A 19,429-nucleotide genomic window follows, 5' to 3' on the forward strand; every position below is an offset into this window, starting at 1 on the left:
CAGGAGTGGGACTGCTGGATCATGTTCTATTTTTAGTTTTCTGAGGAACCTCTGTACTGTTCTCCATAGTGGCTGCACCACTTTACATTCCCACCAACGCTGTAGGCGGGTTCCCTTTTCTCCGTGTCTTCTCCAGCATTTGTTATCTGTAGAGTTTTCAATGATGGCCAATTCTGACTGGTGTGTGAGGCAGTATCTCATTGTAGTTTTGATTTGCATTCTCTAATAATTAGCGATGTTGAGCATCTTTCCATGTGCCTCTTGGCCGTTTGTATTTCTTTGGAGAAATGTCTATTTAGGTCTTTTGTCCATTTTTCTTTCTAAAAAATGTTTTTTACTGGGGTATAGTTGGTCTATAATGTTGTGTTAGTTTCAGGTGTACAGCAAAGTGAGTCAGTTATACGTGTACTTATATCCACTCTTTTTTTAGATCCTTTTCCCATATAGGCCATTACAGAGTACTGAGTAGAGTTCCCTGTGCTATACAGTAGGTCCTTATTAGTTATCTATTTTACATATAGTAGTGTGTATGTGTCAATCCCAATCTTCTGCCCATTTTTCAGTTGGGTTGTTTTTTTGTTGTTGAGTTGTATGAGCTGTTTGTATATTTTGGAAATTAAGCCCTTGTTGGTTGCGTTATTTGCAAGTGTTTTCTCCCATTCTGTAGGTTGTCTTTTCACTTCGTTTATGGTTTCCTTTGCTGTGCAAAAGCTTGTAAGTTTGATTAGGTCCCGCTTGTTTATTTGTTTTTATTTCTATTGCCATGGGAGACTGTAGGTCTTGTTTTTTAATCCATTCAGCTGCTCCATATATTGTGATTGGAAAATTTAGTCCACTTAAACTTATTTTTGATAGGTGTGTACTTACTGCCAGTAAAAAATTGTTTGCTGGCTGTTCTGTAGTTCCTCTGTGCCTTTCTTCCTCTTGCTCTCTTCCTTTGTCAAAGATTTGATGATTGTCTGCAGTGTAAATGTTTAGATTCCTTTCTATTGTTTGTGTATAGGTTTTTGCTTTGTGGTTACTATGAGGCTCAGATCAAACATATTTATAACAATCTATTTTAAGTTGATAATACCTAACTTCGAACACATTCTAAAGCTCTACATTTTTACTCTCCTCCCTCTGTTTTATGTTTTTGATGCCACGGTTTACGTATTTTTATCTGTGTGTCTATTAACAAATTACTTTGGTTATACTTATTTTTATTACTTTTGCTTTTTAACCTTCATACTGAATGTATAAGCGGTCAGCCCATCACTATCACAAGATTTGATTATTTTGAATTTAATTATATAATTGCCTTTACTTGTGAGGCTTACGCTTTCATGTTGTCCTCTTACTAATTAGCTAGCACCCTTTTGTTTGAGTCTTACTAATTAGCTAGCACCCTTTTGTTTGAGTCTTACTAATTAGCTAGCACCCTTTTGTTTGAGTTTAAACAAGAAGTCCGTTTTACATTTCTTGTAAGGCTGGTGTAGTGGTGTTGCATTCCTTCAGCTTTTGCTTGCTTGTCTGGAAAACTCTTTCTCTCTCCAATTCTGAAGGACAACTTTTCTGGATAGAGTCTTCTGGTTGGCAGGGTTTTTTTTTTCCTTTAAATACTTTGGATAGATCATGAAACTCCCTTGTGGCCTGCAAAGTTTCTGCTGAAAAATCTGCTGATGGATTTATAGGGATTCCCTTGTATGGAACAAGTTGTTTTCCTCTTGCTGCTTTTAAGATTCTCTCATCGTCTTTCACTTGTGACAGTTTAATTATAATGTGTCTTGGTGTGGGAACTGTCCAGGCTTCCTGGATCTAGAAGTATGTTTCCTCCCTCAGGTTAAGAAAGTTTTCTGCTTTCTCTCTCTCTTTTCCTTCTAGGACCCTATATTAGGAATATTTGTCTGCTTGATGGTGTCCACTAAGTTCCTTAAGCTATCTTCTCTATCATTCTTGTAAAAAAATTTATTGAAATGTTGTTGATTTTACAATGTTGTGTTTCAGATGTATAGCAAAGTGATTCAGATGTGTGTGTGTGTGTGTATGTATGTATATATATAATTTTTTCACATCTCTTCCATGATAGGTTATTACAAGATATTGAGTAGAGTTCCCTGTGCTCTACAGTAAGTCAGTCCTTGCTGGTTATCTAGTGTGTGTTATCTAGTAGTGTGTATCTGCTAATCCCAAACTAATAACCGTCCCCCCCGCCCCACTTTTCCCCTTTGGCAACCGTAAGTTTGTTTTCTTTCATTTTTCTTTTTCAGCCTATGATGGATGAATTCCACTGCCCTGTTTTTGGGTTTGCTCATCCTTTCTTCCAATTCATCTAGTCCGCTGTTGAACCCTTCTATTGTATTTATCGGTTCAGTTATTGTATCCTTAGCTTTGTGATTTCTATTTGGTACTTTTCTTATAGTTCTCTCTCTCTTCCTTGGAATTCTCACTTTAATGTATTGTTTTCCTGACCTTGATGAGCATCTTTAGGGCTGTTATTCTGAAGTCTCTATTTGCAAAATACTTTTATGTCAATCTCTTTACGGTCTTTTTTGAGGTTTCATCTTGTTCTGTTCTTTGGAATGTATTTGTTTTTTCATTTGCCTTGACCTTTGTGTTGGTTTCTATGCATTGGCTATAACAGTTAACCTCTGCCATCTTGAAGGCGTGATCTCATGTAGGAGGTGAGCCTTGTTTTTCAACCCTGCCCTACCTCTGGGTCATCTCTCAAACTTTTGTGATCGTCCAAAGAGGCTTCTTTGTTCCTTCTTAGTGGCTCTGAGTAGTTAGTTGAGGGTGTGCCCAGACCTGTCAGTGTTCCAAAGGGGAGGATTTCAGTCAGCACTTAGATGCAAGTTGACTGGAAGGCTGACCCCCGCCCCAGCAATAGCTTTTAAAGGATGTAAATAGACCTCTTTCAGGGAAAGAGTGGGAGATGTAAACGTTTCTGTATGCCCCCTCTGCACTGAGCTCTGGGGAGATGATAGCTATTTAAAAACTGTTTTTTTTTTGGTATGCTACCATTCCATTGAACCTGTGAACATAAACCCTGCTGGCCACCAGATGTGTGCACAAGCTCCTTTATGGGAGATACCAATGACCTGGAGTGAGGCAGCAGAGTGGGAAGATGGCACTGGCTGGCCTGCACGATCTCTAGAGAGTACAGAAGTCAGCCCCTGTATATGTGTGTTAAATGAATAAGAAGCCTGCCTCTTCAGGCTGAGGCTTGTAAGTTATAAACAAACAAAGAGGACTGTTTGTTTCATGGAAAGACTGGATGCATTCCAGCCTGCTGCCTCTAAGCTGTGCACTTGGCGGCAGGGGTGGGGGGAGGCGGGGTTAGCCTTGTTGAGTCCACGTGAGCCCTTTAAGTTCCATAGCCTTGTGGATCTCTCTCACGGATGCAAGGCCCACTGACTGACTGACTGACTTCAAAGTTAGTTAGTTAGGTGTTTGTGGGAGAAGCTAATAGTTGAGAGTTCTTTCCTGGTTGTGTGTCGTCATCATGCCAGGGATGGGGTTTACAGCAAGACTGTGTCTCAGGATCTCCTACCTGTTTCTTTTAAATTAATTTTTATTGGCATCTAGCTGATTTACGATGTTGTGTTAGGTGTACAGCAAAGTGAATCAGTTATAGATATACATGTATCCACTCTTTTTTAGCTCTCTTTCCAGATAGGTCATTTTAGAGGACTGAGTAGAGTTCCCTGTGCTCTACAGTAGGTCCTTAGTAGTTATCCATATTTTATAGATAGTAGTGTGTATGTCTTCCAATTATTTTCTCCCCTGGTAACCATAAGTTTGTTTTCTACATCTCCTACCCGTTTTGATGGGGGCTTTTTTTTCTGTTTGTTTGTCCAACACATAGGAGTCACTCAGCTAGTTCTTGAATTTCTTTGAGGGGGATCTGTGAGTGGGGGGGGGGAATTCAGGATCTTCTTATGTTGTCATCTTGATTCAGAACCTCAGGCTAAATTTCCTAAGTGTGCACCGTTCCATAGCTACACAAGGATCTTACTGAATGTCTGTCTGTCCGTTACATAAAAGGTGATCAAATGGGGAAGAAAGTGAGCAAGACTCAGGCCTTGCCTTTAAGGAGGTTATTAAGCTCTAGGGAGAAGAAACAAAGTCTAATAACGAAGACAGAATAAATTAATTACAGGATATAATAATGCATGATCAAGTGCCCCAAAAAGACGAGTGAAAACGATGGTACATTTCAGGTTAAGAAGACATCGCGCACAGGGTCGGAGATGGCTGACAGCGTGGATTAGTGAAACGGCATGGTATGTGTGCACGAGCACTGCGGTCTGCAAATGGAGGCGGGGGATCGTGTTTGAAGACAGTGAAAAATTGGGCTCTAGAGGAAGGTGAGTCTACCTTTGAATTTGAACACCGTGGCCATAGGAGTATGGACTTGAGGCAAACAGGAGCCATAAAAAAAGGGAGAAGAATAATTAATATACAATCTGAATGTCAGGGAGACACGTGGAAGATGGCTTGGAAAGAGAGCCTAAAGACAGAGAAACCAGTTAGGTGAGTATTCATATTGTCTGTTCCACCATGAGGGCTACGAGTTTTTCTCTCGTTTGTTTGTTTCTGCAAAGCAAAACAGACTGACCTTGATGACTGGAGAGGTGTTGGTGGGGCTTGGCTCAAGAAGGAAGGTAAGTAAAGGGGTGGTTTTAGAGGTAATGAATATATGTTTAGTACCTTGGCTGTGATGATGGTATCACGGGGTATACATATGTCCAAACTTATCAAGATGTGTACATTTCTTTGTGTGTCAATGACGCTTTAATGTAGGTAGGTAAAGGGGGAAAAAAGTGTGGAAAACGCCTGCCCTTGTACAAAGTTTAGAAATTCCGGAGGTTGATCACAAATTTTAGATTGTTGTGGGGTTTTTTTGGTTTTATCCAGAAAATACTCACTCACTCACTCAGGGGAGAGGTCTAGGCTGACAATCTCGAGAAAAGCCTTGAAGCGACGCACCGAGGGGACACATCCTCACCTATGCGGTCAGGTGGCACACATACTTAGCCTGAATCCAATCATGAGTAAACAAGCAGGCAATGCAAAGTGAGAAACGTTTTACAAAACAACTGGCCTGACCTCTTCTGAATGTCAGTCTCATGAAAAAATCTGCAGAGGCTAGGGAAGTGTTCTAGACGCCTTAGGAGAGTAAAAAAAAGAGAGACAAGGCAACTAGATGCAGAGCGTGACCTTTCACTGGCTCCTGAGTGAAAAAACCCAAAAAGCCAGAAAGAATATTATTGGCTGAATGGGGGATATTTCCATTTAAATTAGATAGTAGTACTGTATCGCTGTTTACTTTCCTGAGTGTGATTAGGTTGAAGTGTTACTAAGTATGCAACGTAATCATTAAAAGTATACAGGCACATAAAACATACATGAATATCTAGGCAGGATATATAAAGATGTTTGTTAACGTCAATAGATGTTACTGTCAATAAATAAAGCGAATGTGGCAAAACGTTGAATTAACTGCAGTTCTGCCCTAAGTTTGAAATTGTTTTAAACAAGCAGGTAAGGGACCTTCTTTAAACATTGTTTAAACGAACAAGTAAAATATAAGATGTTCTTTAAAAAAGAATGACTGATTGATTGGGTACAAGAAGTTAAGGGAGTCAGAGATAAGCTGTTGGGAAGATAGATAGACTTGGTTCATTTCTAACAGAACGTGAGCGTCATTATTAGGACGTCGTCCCCTTTTAAAAGACGTCTAGAACGCACATATGGTACCCAGAGACTTACCAGTGGTATTTCATGGTTTGAGGAAACACTCCAACTCATTAGATCACCCAGTATGACTTCACCCCTGTTTCTCTTTAAAAAGTCTTGGCGTTATATATTAAAAGAATGCAGCTCTCTACCAGAAAATGGTTCAGCAAATCCCAGCCATATCACATGTCAGAGCTTCAAAGCACGAGGATACACACTGCCTTTGTTTCAACACCTGTGTGCATCCTGCAAGGAGATGGTCTTTTTTTTTCTTCTTTGTGGTGAAGAAAAGAAAGAAAGTCACCTTTGAATTCGCTCTCTCGCTTCATCCAGAGAACAAACTTACTTCGTAACAACAGAGCCTATCCATTTTACAGTGGCAAGTCATCTCTCAGCCTAACTCGGCCACTGGAGAAAGCAAGCACTTCTGTTCTTGCATTCAGTTCTGCCACGATCCTCTCAGCTCCACAAGTCGTCAGGTCCACGGCCTGACGTGGACTTTAATTTGGGTCCTCTCATAGGCACGCTGCCTCTTTGCCAGTGTTGACAGGCCTAAATAATTAATGCTTCTAGCGAGCACCCAGGGCTCTGAATCTCACCACTCAAATATGTGACTTCGTTTCACAGGCTTTGCTTACTTCAAAAAAAGGCAAAGTCCTGCAGTAGGCATTAACAACAGAGGTACTAGAACTCAGTTATTTTTGGAATTCACAGACTTTACAAAGGCATGTAATATTCTGTCATATGCTGCGCTATCAATCAATCACTTACAGTCCCAACAGGCCATTAGCTCGACTCAGCTCTCATGTGGAGAAAGAGAATCTGATGCCCTAAATCACTGAGGTGTGGTAAAGCTGGGAAAACAACTCCAAACAAACATTTCCTCTTCCTTCAGAAAAGAAATGAAAGCTGGCTTTTCTACAAGCTTTGATTTGATTTCTCTAATCTCAGTGCCCTCATCCACCCTCGTCAACTTCTTCAGGAATCTTTCTCCTTTCCCAGCAACCCTGGCCCCTCCATGATCTCCATGTATAATCAGCTCACTGGGAGGCTACCTCTTAGGCATAGGCGTCACTGCGAAGTGTTTTACTTTCCATGCTGTCCAACTTGGGAATTTTCCCGACCATGGTCCCCAATCCTCCACCTTAAAATGCACTCACACCTTTCCTTTTTGTCCCGTCGATTTGGATTAGGCACTTCACCTCTCTATATTCTACTCTCACGGAAGATCCTAAGTATAAAATGAATTCTTCGACACACCATGGGACCAGGCGACAGAGCTTTAAGTGTGAATCAAGGAGTCCCAGGTCTCTTCCTTTCTGTGAGGTAAGGGGTCAAGTAAACCCAGTTTAGGACCCAGGAAAAAGAAAGCACAGAGCATACGGTGACTCATGCTGGGCCTCACTAGAGGAGAAGAGTCACGAGAGGAGGGGGACAGAGCAAGTATTTGTGGCCTTCATAAACCCCCTATTGTCTAGCCTAGCACAACAAGAAAAACCAGTAAGCAGATGGCCGGCAACCACCTGTCATGGTCCTTTTAACAATGGATTCATTACCCCCCGCAAAATGCTTTACTTGTTTTGACCTTTTTTTTTTTGCCTCATGAACTCCAGTTTTCTTGGAACCCCGTCCTAGGCAGAGAAAAGACTACTGAAGACCACCACCAGACCTGGCTGGCCATTTCTGTCTACACACTTTTTATCTCCGCCCTCAGTGTTACGTGACAATGTTCCGTTAGGGTCTAAAGACCCTTTCTCTCCTCGAGCCACACTCATTTTCAAGATTACCTGACCTGACCTTTTATTTCCGTGAAAAGAAAGACAGACCTCTCCAACTTGCCTTCTCTTAGCCACTTCTGAGGAAGCATTGTCAGCTACTGCACTTACGGGGATCCACTGAGCTGTAATTTATTTCCCTTTCGATTGAGCCCTTTTCAGCATTTTGACCTCTTGCGCTCATCTTCTTCCCGAAACCTAGGCCGGCTTGTGTGGCTGAGCCACACTGACTCCATTTTGTCAGCTCCATCCTGGGCACACAGGCCTGCCTCCTCCCTCCCCTTTCTGTGTGACTGACTGAGCTTCAGCCGACTCACTAGGACGGTGCCCAAGCCAGACAAGTTCCCTATCAATCAGCTTGTTATCCTTACCTTCATCTGATACAAAAACTGGAAGAATGCCCGTTGCTGGCGCAGATGGTTAATGGTCCTGAGACCACCCCACCCGCCCCCGCCCAGAGGGGAGGAGAAAGCCCCAGTTTCCATCCGTGCATACATGCTTTGGCCCCTTTAAGTCCCCCTGTACCCCTTTCGGCGGCAGGGCGTGCAGCTGCAAACGTTTCGGGATCACGGTCCACCTGACGCTACCCATAATAAACTTCATAATTGTACTTTAAGGAGTTGCCTGCTTCGTTTTTCGGTCTTGGAGGCTATTATTCAGTACTCCCTCTCCGGTAACCTTTCCAACACTACTCGCCACTCCTTCACTACCCCATCGCCCAAACGGAGGTCCTCCCCGAGGCGCTGTATCCAAGCACCTTTGTTGTTTTATATATTTCTCATCTCACCCCCTTGCAGCTATCAGTTCTGTGGAGTTCACTCTCAGATCTCTCCAGACTGTCCTTTTACCCCCTCCCAAAACAAACACAGTGTTTCCACATTCAAAGGGATCATTATCTTCTTCCAACCAAATCCTCTCCCCTCATTGCCTTTCCTTACATTTTCCAGTCAGTCCCCTGGCCTCGGGTACTCTATTGTCAAATAAGTCCCATAACTTGGCCTTTGTGATTGCCTCCTAACGAGTCTTTCAACCTGTAAAAGTTTTATTTACTTTGGGGCAGATAAAACTGCCGGAGTACATCTTTTTAGCTATTTCTCACCTGCTAAATGATTTTCAGCAGCTCCCTGACACCGACCACACACCTCTGCCCAATATTCATGTCACTATAATGTGACCCCAACCTTCCCTCCGCAGCCTTCCTTCCTCCCCGACCCCACCTCCTGCTTGGACCCTATCTATCTAACTGGACCAGTGGCTCCTTCCTGCCCCTGGCCCAAGGCCCTCATCTCTACATCTTCAGTTATGCTATACCTTCTTCAACATATGCTCAGTTCCTACTCCATCCTTCAAAACCCTTCACAAATATCAGTTCGTCGAAAAGCCTTCTCTGATCTGCGAGATGAATGAAACTTTAGTACCACGTCGCCTTGTTCTAACTGAACAGCCAGTCCTTTGCGGGCTAGGACTATGTCTTTCATCTTCGTACCCCGAAGGCATTTACGACAGACAATCCCTTGTCCGGAACCGATATTAGATAATTTAGCGGATGATTTAAACCTCTGAGCAAACAAACAGTTCACCATTTCCAGACCTTAAGAGAGAACAAAATCCAGGAGTAGCCGAGACAGACACTTACCCATGGATTCCGAAGTTTGACTGCCCACCACCCGGAGCAGCATAGGCTGGCTGCTGTCTGACCTCTGAAGAGACGTAGAAGGAGAGGACGCCGTTGTACCATTCACCTTGGCCTCTGCCTGGGGCTGAGGCATTCAAAAGAAAAGAGAATTATTTTTCATGATAAACACACAAACAAATATATACCTATTACAGACACTCAAGACTCAGAAATTACGACTTTTCCAACTTAGAAACCTCCCAAAGATGGTTACATTTGGGAAATTTCGCGGTTGATAAGATCCATGGATACTGTCTGTGTACCCGAATTGTACCCCCCTTCTAAGTTTGAAATACATTACAGCTACGGTGGAATACGATATAAAAAAATGATTAGCCTCAATAACCGAAAGATTTAGAAGGTCATGTGAGAATGGTGAAACCATATGAGACCACAAAAATGTAGTGGAGAATTCTTATTTTTGTGAAGTATTAAAGAACAAGATGGAGAGAACATATCTCAAATTTTTAAATTCCCAGAAAGCCAGGACTGTGTGCAGGTAGGGCCTCCCACAATGCAATATCCTGCTATATTTTCAATGGAGACTTAAAAAAATTATGTTTTAGGGATTATCAAAAGAAAAAGCCCAAAGGTATACCAGAAAATAAGACTAATTGGAAAAAAAAAAAAAAAAAGTGTTCCGGGCTTCCCTGGTGGCGCAGTGGTTGAGAGTCTGCCTGCAGATGCAGGGGACGCGGGTTCGTGCCCCAGTCCGGGAAGAACCCACGTGCCGCGGAGCGGCTGGGCCCGTGAGCCATGGTCACTGGGCCTGCGCGTCCGGAGCCTGTGCTCGGCAACGGGAGAGGCCACAGCAGTGAGAGGCCCGCGTACCGCAAAAAAAAAAAAAAAAAAAAAAAAGTTCCATTTCAAGAGGTAAAATTTTCACTTTGAGGTAACTAGTGGAAACCTTTCTGTATTTTTTTCCCCAAGATGAATTTTAAATCAGTCAGATAAAAGACATTTTTGTAGGAAACAATCTGGAACAACTATAAAATGACATGCTAGTTGTTCCTCCTCTTCTTATATCCCTTGATATCTAGCACTTTGCTAGGCACATACTAAGTAATTAACAAATCAATGCTTATTACAGTTCTGAAAAGGACTCGGAGTTCTAGTGTTTAGTTTGAAGAGGGGAAAATGATGTTTTGTAAATATCCCACGTTACAGAGAGGTGGCTCTCACTTGCTCCAGCAGCTGCCTTAGCCTATGTAACTGTGATTCCAGCTGTTTATTGTGGTCTTCCAGGATTTGCATCCTGGCTTCCAGGCGGCCTTTGTGTTGACGCAGTAGCTTGGCCTCAGCAATGAGCTCAGCATCCCGGGGACTCTGGGGAGAGGTGGGCATCATTTCAGGAGGGGACGGCAGTGGGGATAGGCCTTTATGCTCATGCTGCTGCTTGAGACGATCATATTCTGCCTGCAGATTCCTGTTCGGCATCAAAGAAGTGGAAAAGAAAAAAAAGGAGAACTGAATATCATCACCAGATTTCTTATACGATGGCAGAGAGATACATCTGACCACCACCAAACACAATAGCAAGCAAAAGGGAGGCACTTAATGAATGGTTTTTATGACGACGATTTTAGTGATGCTAAAAAAACAAAATAAAATTTGAAGCGTCTGCCCGGAATATGTGAGGGGGAGATGCTTTTCAACCTTCTATACTCAGAAGCCTTATGAGTGCTATGTTTACGTAATTAAGCAGCAAAGGAGTTAATCATTTTGTAACTATTTCCTTATACTGTCACGAGATTACAATTCTTATACCTCTGTCAACACTTCGCTTTGCTTAAACAAAGCATCAAATATTTTCAACAGCAACGTGCAAGAACATAGTAAGAGTGTACCCATGTACCCACCACAGCGCTTTAATAAATTTAACATTTGCCATATTTTCTTCGAATTTCTTTGAAGAAATAAAATATGCCAGCTGCAGCTGAAGCTTCCCCACAGATTCTCCTTACTATGACACCAGTTCCCCGCTCACCAATGCCCCCAAGGAGATAATGCCATCCCGAGTTCCACGACCATCATTACCACGGATGCATCCACAAATACTGGCTTGCTGAGATTCGGCTTTTTCTACCCTACATAAATGGCCATTTCACGTGATTCAATCTAATAGCATTATTTTGCACGTTCTTAAACTTTATGTCTAAGAACTCTGTTGAAGCATGTACATACCACTCTAAGAGTTGCTTTTTGCCTTCAACACCGTTTGGGAGATTTATCCATGTTGATACATAATAGTTCATGATTTTAACGGCTGTAAGGTATTATTCTGCTGCTTGAATATGCCAACAACACTCTCCTCTCAATGAACATTTAGGTTGTTTCCAACTTGTCACTATTACAAAGAGTGACGCAATGAACTTCTGTCTACCTGTCTACTTGGATACCTGTTTAAGAGATTCTTTACAGAATGTACGTAGATGTAAAATTGCTGGGTTCTAGCAACATCTTCAACATTGCTACAGATCACCAAACTGCTCTCCTAAGAGATTTCATACCTATTTACTCTCCCACCAGTAGTGAGTGAGATTTTCCATTTGGTCACATCTTCATCAAATACTTGGTGTTACCAAACATTTAAGTTTTGGTTGATGGGTATATTTTAATGAGCACACCTCTGACTACGGGTGAGGCTGAACTTTTTCTGTTTTGGCCGTACCGCGTGGCTTGTGGGATCTTAGTTCCCTGACCAGGGATCGAACCCACGCCCTTGGCAGTGAAAGCACAGAGCCCTAACCACTGGACCGCCAGGGAATTCCCCGAGGCTGAACTTCTTTTATGTTAGTTGGCTTTTCATGTTTCCTTGCCCATTTCCCTACTGGGTTGTCTCTGTCTTATTCACGTTCTGGATATGTTCGAGATGCTTATCCTTTGCCAGTTATATGCACAGCAGATATTATCTCCTACACTTACCTTAGCATAGCTGACCTTTAACTTTATTCTTGGCATCTTATTGTACAACAGTTTTTAATTTCAAAACACTCCTCCATGTTTTCTGCTTTTTATGTTTTAAGAAAATCTTCCTTACACCTACATTTTAAAGTTCAAAATTTTGTTTTTCACAGTTAGGACTTTACGCAGAACCTTTTATGTTTGGTGTGAACATAAAATCTAATTTTACTATCCCCACATAGATAACTTATTAAGCCAGCCCCATTCATTGTGTAGTCCACCTCTCGTTCACTGATTTCTATGGCATTTATATAATACATCAAACATCCATAAATACACAAGTGTGCTTCTGAGCTCTCTAGTCTCTGCTGTTGGTTTATCTGTCCCTGTGCAATTCCACACTATGGCTTTAAATACACTGTCTGTCTGGTAGGCCATCTCGCTCCCACTTTGTTTTGTCTGAAAAATTTTCTTGGCTCTTCAGACCTCTCTGATCATCCCTATGATTTTAGTGTCAAGATTTCATATTTCAGGAAAATCCTTGTTGAAATGCCGGGTTTCACTTACACTGACTGTATAGATTAAAATGGGAAGAGCTGACTCCGTGCTATTGAGTCTTCATAGCCAGGAATATGGTGAAGCTCTTCAGTTATTCTAGTCTCCTTTTATGTCCATTAACAAGGTCCTGGGACTTCCCTGGCGGTGCAGCGGTTAGGAGTCTGCCTGCCAATGCAGGGGGCACGGGTTCGAGCCCTGGTCCGGGAAGATACCCCATGCCGCGGAGCAAACTAAGCCCATGCGCCACAACAACTACTGAGCCCACGTGCCACGACTACTGAAGCCTGCCTGCCTAGAGCCTGTGCTCTGCAACAAGAAAAGCCACCGCAATGAGAAGCCTGCACACTGCAACGAAGAGTAGCCCCTGCTCGCCGCAACTAGAGAAAGCCCGTGCGCAGCAACGAAGACCCAACACAGCCAAGATTAAATAAATTTTAAAAAGAAACAGGGCGTCCCTGGCGGCGCAGTGGTTGAGGGTCCGCCTGCTGATGCAGGGGACGCGGGTTCATGCCCCGGTCCGGGAAGATCCCACGTGCCGCGGAGCAGCTGGGCCCGTGAGCCATGGCCGCTGAGCCTGCGCGTCCAGAGCCTGTGCCCCGCAACGGGAGAGGCCGCAACAGTGAGAGGCTCGCGTACCGCAGAAACCAAACAAACAAAAACCAACAAAAACAAAACAATGTTCTGTAACTTCCTGTGTTTTTCCTCTAGCTTTTAGGTTGAATGCTTAAATCATTTTTCTTATTTTTATGCTTTTTAATAAATACACATAGGGGTATAGATTTCCTTCTTGCTTTAGAATTGCTGAGAATACAATTCCAACAGAGGACACCTGTTATTTGATACCCAGCAAATGAGCAGAACTCTTGATAGAACTCTTGATACCTTTCTTCCAGTTACCATGAATACCAAAATAAGATGACAGATTTCTGTGGTTCACAGATGGTATTTCATCGGGTTAGAGAATGTCCTATCCACAAATGTGGGAGATGTCTGTCTATGAGAAAAGACGTGAGAGGCAAGTGGTGAGCAGGCAAGGAGAGTTTTCCCATTGTCCCTCGGGGATGGCGCGTCTTCCGAAATGCCTAGTTTCAAAATGCTGGATCTCTGCCCCGAAGAGGATTTTATTTCAATCCAATCTATTTTTGTTTCGGGCTTGTCTTTTGTTTAAAGCTCTACCCTGGACCTAACGTTACAAGTTTTCTAGGAATCTGTTTAAAGTCATACAGGAAAATCAATCTCTGATCTTTTTCATTTACAGGAATGTAGTATCCTATCTGTATTGATTGAAATCCTATCTGCTATCAGTCTTCAAGGAGAGTTAGAGGTGCAGTTTGTTTCATAGCCATCTGCTTTGACAAAGCAGTAATAAGAAGAAATTCATCAAAGTAAGTTTACCCTCAGCCAGATTGTACACACAGGTCCTCTGGGTGTGAACCACCATAAGTAGTCGGTCGTTCACATTAATTAAATGCAATTTCTGGCCGCTTAACTGACAATCGTGGAAATGTCTCCGTGAACCTGAAGCAGCACCCAATGTTCACAAGGTTTCATTTGATGGGAATTATCTTCTATTTTTTTTTCCCTTGAAGTGTTCACTAAAAGAAATCCACCTTCATTGAAATCTCCCAGTTGGTAACACCTTTTTATGGAGAATCCTATTCAAGACTTTTCTTTCTACCAGAGTGGGTCATCCACGATGCTCTTTTTGAAAACATTGTTTTTAGACATGGACTTCAGGACAGTACAACAAACGATTACTATCCTCCCACTTACTTTTCACAAAGTTACTGACAGGAGACCACCTTTTCCAGAGACGTCTTTCTCTGGGTCTAGTTTCCCACAGAGCTCTCCTTTAGTGAGTTATTTCTAAGTGCCCTTGTTCAGAAACCATGGTTTAATACATACAAGACACTGCACTTCTGTTTTTTATGCTTTCCACTGAAAAACAGAAAAAGCTCATTTGAATCAGCCAGGGCTTCCCAAAGCTGAGCTGTAAAGAATACCAATTGCTCTACACAGGCCTCTCTTGCCTTCCCAGATGTTTGAAATTTCTCTCGGGAGACCATTTCCTTAAAGACCCACATCATTCTTCAGTTTTGGAAGATTCTCGGCTCTTACTGCTTCAAATGTTGCTTCTCTGCCATTTCCTCCATTCTCTCTTCTGAAACTTGTACTAGGTGTATGTTAGAGTCTTGTGGTCCATTCCCCATCTTTCCTTAATTGCTTATTTAACACTTACCTGTTTTCCTTAGTGCTGTGTATAGTACAGTCCTCAGCATCATCTTTTCAATTCCTTATCTTCCCTGACTGGGTCCAGCCTAGAATTTACCCCGTCTATTGAGTTCAGTAGCTTCAATGACGATAGTGTTTGATTTCCAAAGATGTCTTTTCCAGATCCATCTGTACTTCATCGATTTCTGTTTTTTAATTTATTTTAATAAATGGTATTTCCTCATTTATGTCTTTGAGCATCTTAAATGTACTTACAGTCTTTGTCGGACTGTTTCACTTTATTTTCATCTAGGCTTAATTCATCATTTGATGGTCAGTTTGCGGGGCCTATCTCAAGTCTGCCTGTGTGTTTTGGATTTGGGTTTGGAGACATTTTGAAAGGGATAGAGTGTGTTTTCTGCTATATTTCGTGTTTGAGTGTCTCCATTCTACTTCTCGCTCCTTCTGAACTGACTGTTCTCTGTCAAGTGGTTTTATGGCTGTTTCCACTCAGGCAGCGGGGTCTCGGGGCCTCTAGTCTGGGGCTAGATCTTATATCGGTGGCTTGAAGCTCCTACAGTGAGTGATATGAATGCAATCATTGCTAATTTCATTCACCAGGCAGCACGGTTCAGGTCCTGGCTTCAAGGACCTGGCTGTGATGCTCCCCTTTCTCAACCATACTTCTCACTTCTTCCCTAGGTTCTATGCATTAGGTCCATGGCTACATACATATAAGCTGTAGTCCCCTGCTGCAGTCCAAATGGTTCTCTTTTCCATTTTCCTTTCAAATGTAAGTGAGTATGTGTCTGGCTCTCTCCAGGTGTGTTTTGGCAGGACCCTGATTTCAAATCTGGCTCTGAGCCCTGACCTGGGGAGGAGAATTTTAATTCCTGTTATTGCAACAGGAGTTTGAAAGTCCACTGACCAGCGTGTGAGCCCCACACACTGCTCACCACGTCCTGCACTCCCCCTCCCCCCAACTCCCCATTTCTGGTCCACAGAAATGTTCATCTTGTTTTCAAGCCCAACTACGGCTTTAAAATTTTTTTCACTCCATACATTACCTACCACTGCACAAATGGTAGGAGAAGAAGATGCCTTAAAGCAAAAGCTAACATTATCTTAATCAGAAGCCTACCAGGACATGTTGATTCTGTAAATGTACGGTCAGCGTTCCCACAGTACTCGTTCAAATCTAAATTTACCAGAACAGGGTTCAGTGAACCGAACAAGTGACCTCCCCTAAACAAGTATGTGGCATACATAAAACTTCTATTGAGCTCAATAACAAACTTATTTATTTTGAGGGAATGGTTTTTCTTCCTGAAGCTCTGAGGCAGGACAAGCTGTCATGCCAAAGGTTCGAAAAGCCAGAAATAGCACCCGAAATAGCTCAAAAGGAGGTATCTTGGCCAGAAACCAAGTAAAATACAAAGTTCTTTGACTTGAGTCTAAGTTCTCTTTTACAGGTATTTATAAATTTTGATGAAGATTACCAAGAAAAACTGATGTGCAAAGAGTGGAATTAGGGCTTCCCTGGTGACACAGTGGTTAAGAATCTGCCTGCCACTGCAGGGGACACGGGTTTGAGCCCTGGTCCGGGAAGATCCCACATGCCGCGGAGCAACTAAACCCGTGCGCCACAGCTACTGAGCCTGTGCGCCACAGCTACTGAGCCCGGGTGCTGCAACTACTGAAGCCCACGCACCTGGAGCCTGTGCTCCGCAACAAGAGAAGCCACCGCAGTAAGAAGCCTGCACACCGCAACGAAGAGTAGCCCCCGCTAACCGCCAACTAGAGAAAGCCCGCGCGCAGCAACGAAGACCCAACGCAGCCAAAAATAAATAAAAATAAAATTAATTTTTAAAAGCGCTTAAAAAAAAGAGTTGAATTAGAGATAGCTTTTACTAAACATTTCCTAATAAATGTGGTCACGGTTACAGAGCAGTGTTAGGGGTTGGGAAATGAAGCCAGTTAGCCCTTATGAACTAAGTCATTTTCTTAAATTTAAAAACTTCTATGCCAGTACCTTTTAAAGTACATCGTGATGCTGGATATTTTTGGATGCAGTATTTATAAAGCACATAGGGGATATCATTCCCATAAAAGATCAGTGAGATACCACTGTTCCAGGGTGAGTCATTTTAAACCTTAACCACAAGTACATAATCTGCTCATTTTAACAGTTGGCTGTCAATCTATATTGTTTGTTACAGATATATATTTTGCTTTTCTTGAAGTTATACATGTACGTTTCACCCCTATTGATTCTCTAATTGTTAGACGGTATTTGTGGAGTCATTTCAACGTAGATGAGAATATACGTCAGGGAGCAGACAATGACTCCACAGAGAATCTGTTTAGGTCCTTGATTATCTTGTAAATTATATTTCTCTGGTAGCTCCCTAAAGAACACTAATTCAAATTCACGTCACATGGTTTCTGTCACCACAATTTCTTCCTGCAGCCAGTCTTGCTAAAAAAAAAAAAAAAAAGTCTCCCATCCATTATTAATTTCTTACTCTCCATAGAGCTTAAAAAAAATCCCTCCATTCTACAACTATGTAGCTGTATCTGATTAATTTTATGTCATCATGTGTATAAATGTGGTTGTCCAGATACAAATTTACATTAAAAAATGTTTCCTAACTAGCTAATTGATATAAGAAACAAATCAAAAAAAAAAAAAGAGAGAAATCAAATTGGCCTTACCTCTACCTGCTGAAAACATGAAAGCACCTGGTCCCTCTAGCAATCATAACAAGCTACATGCTAGTTATAATAAAGAACATTACAACAACCTTTGTGTAAGTTCTATTAATTTACTGATGTCAACCAAGTGTTTTCAATGTAGGTCATGTACTCTTTAAATGGAACTTCCGTACTGTGTGTCATTATATAATTGAAGATCACTTTCCAGTGATCACTGTCTTAACAAGTCTTATACATTAAACTGTATATCAAAGCATGAGCACACACAGGATCCGTTTCATAAAGTGGGAACAACTACAAAGGTCTGCATCTAAAAAGATTAGGCCCAGAGAAATCTAGCTTTACCCTCATACAGTGTTAAAAGCAGCTAAATCATATCCACCAATCTGGATTCAGGCAAATGTAGTAAATCACACAGAACTATTACAGCAACTATAAATCTAGCAAATTAGCAGTTTCTAAAAAAAAAAAGGGAAAGACAAATTTCGCAGGCGTGAGGTATTTTAAAAACTGGAAATTGCACAGAGCCTTTTTCAATTATAATTAAAATATTTAAAGCTATACTGTAAAATTTTATCAAACACAAAGTCAAAAATACCCCTAAACTAGATGGAAAGAGACATTAATATGCTTTGGCACTACCAGTGTTAATTATGGAGCCGCTCACAGGGTGGGAAGTAAAAATATGCATATTTTAGGTCTGCCTTAAGCAAAACAGTAAAAATGGCAGGAACCCCCCCCCCCCACCCACCCAGGCTCTTGTTTCTAATCCTCTTCTCTTAACATTGTCCCCTTGTAATGCATGTAGAGCTCTTAAATTCCAGCCCCTTTCCTACTGAATAAACCTTACTGGGATTTTATAATAATGTACCATTTCTTCCAGTGATATCTGCATTTAAAAGCGATGTTGAAGCAGGACTTCCCTGGTGGCACAGTGATTGAGAATCTGCCTGCCAATGCAGGGGACACAGGTTCGATCCCGGTCCGGAAAGATTCCACATGCGGCGGAGCAACTAAGCCATTGCGCCACAACTACTGAAGCCCGCGTGCCTACAGCCAGTGCTCCACAGCAAGAGAAACCACGGCAACGAAGAGTAGCCCCCGCTCGCCGCAACTAGAGAAAGCCCACACGCAGCAACAAAGACCCAAGGCAGCCGAAGAAAAAAATAAATAAATACCTTTACTTATAAAAAGCCATGTTGAAGCAAGTAAAGAAAAATACGAGAAGTTTTTTTGGACACATTGCCTTTTTGGTGCCTTTTATCACCCGTGGCTGAGGTGGGAATTGCAACAGGGTTTGACAGCACGGTTCTGGAGTTAGAAAGACCTCGATTCACAGCCAGGCTCTGCCAGCTGCTGAGGCTGGGCAACTGACCTAAGCACTCATCCCACCAGGAAGTTCAGTGAGCCAGTGCGGTCTACATTCCCTATGTACAACTTTGTTAGAACCAGACCCAGCCCAATCTAAGTGTTCATAATTATTATGACTTCTTTCTCTATATTGTGTACTCTTTGGATTTGGAACCTCAGGTGTGCTGAAAGCTTCTTACCAAAGGAAAGCACCTAAATTGTCTGAAATAAAAGCAATCTAATAACACCCACTGAACTTGGCAGAATATATATACAGAGAGAGAGACAGCGAGAGAGAGAGAGAGAGAGAAGAGAGAGAGAGAGAAAGAGAGAGAGGGAGAGAGGGAGAGAGGGAGAGAGGGAGAGAGGGAGAGAGGGAGAGAGGGAGAGAGGGAGAGAGGGAGAGCGTGAGCGCTTAGAAACTGATTCACCATTTGCTCTCTTTAATTCTTGCCCCCCCTCCCCAGTCATGATCGTAGCTACCCCAGAATCTGGGAATTGTATATGTTCCATCATCTGT

The 19,429-nt window shown here is 42.3% G+C and overlaps 1 protein-coding gene across 7 annotated transcripts in view; it reads right to left on the bottom strand.

The window, feature by feature from the left end:
* The window catches only part of DMD (dystrophin), a 2,035,184-nt gene that overhangs the window by 24,418 nt on the left and 1,991,337 nt on the right, over positions 1-19,429 (bottom strand). For all 7 annotated transcript variants that reach the window (XM_065901105.1, XM_065901098.1, XM_065901100.1 and 4 more), the window contains 2 exons: positions 10,354-10,597; positions 9,133-9,256 (listed from right to left, as the gene is read on the bottom strand). In XM_065901105.1, the coding sequence (XP_065757177.1) occupies positions 9,133-9,256; positions 10,354-10,597 (368 nt within the window). The remainder of the gene's footprint in view (positions 1-9,132; positions 9,257-10,353; positions 10,598-19,429) is intronic.

This window comes from Phocoena phocoena, chromosome X (assembly GCF_963924675.1).
Source record: "Phocoena phocoena chromosome X, mPhoPho1.1, whole genome shotgun sequence".
In the NCBI taxonomy this organism is placed as follows: domain Eukaryota; kingdom Metazoa; phylum Chordata; class Mammalia; order Artiodactyla; family Phocoenidae; genus Phocoena; species Phocoena phocoena.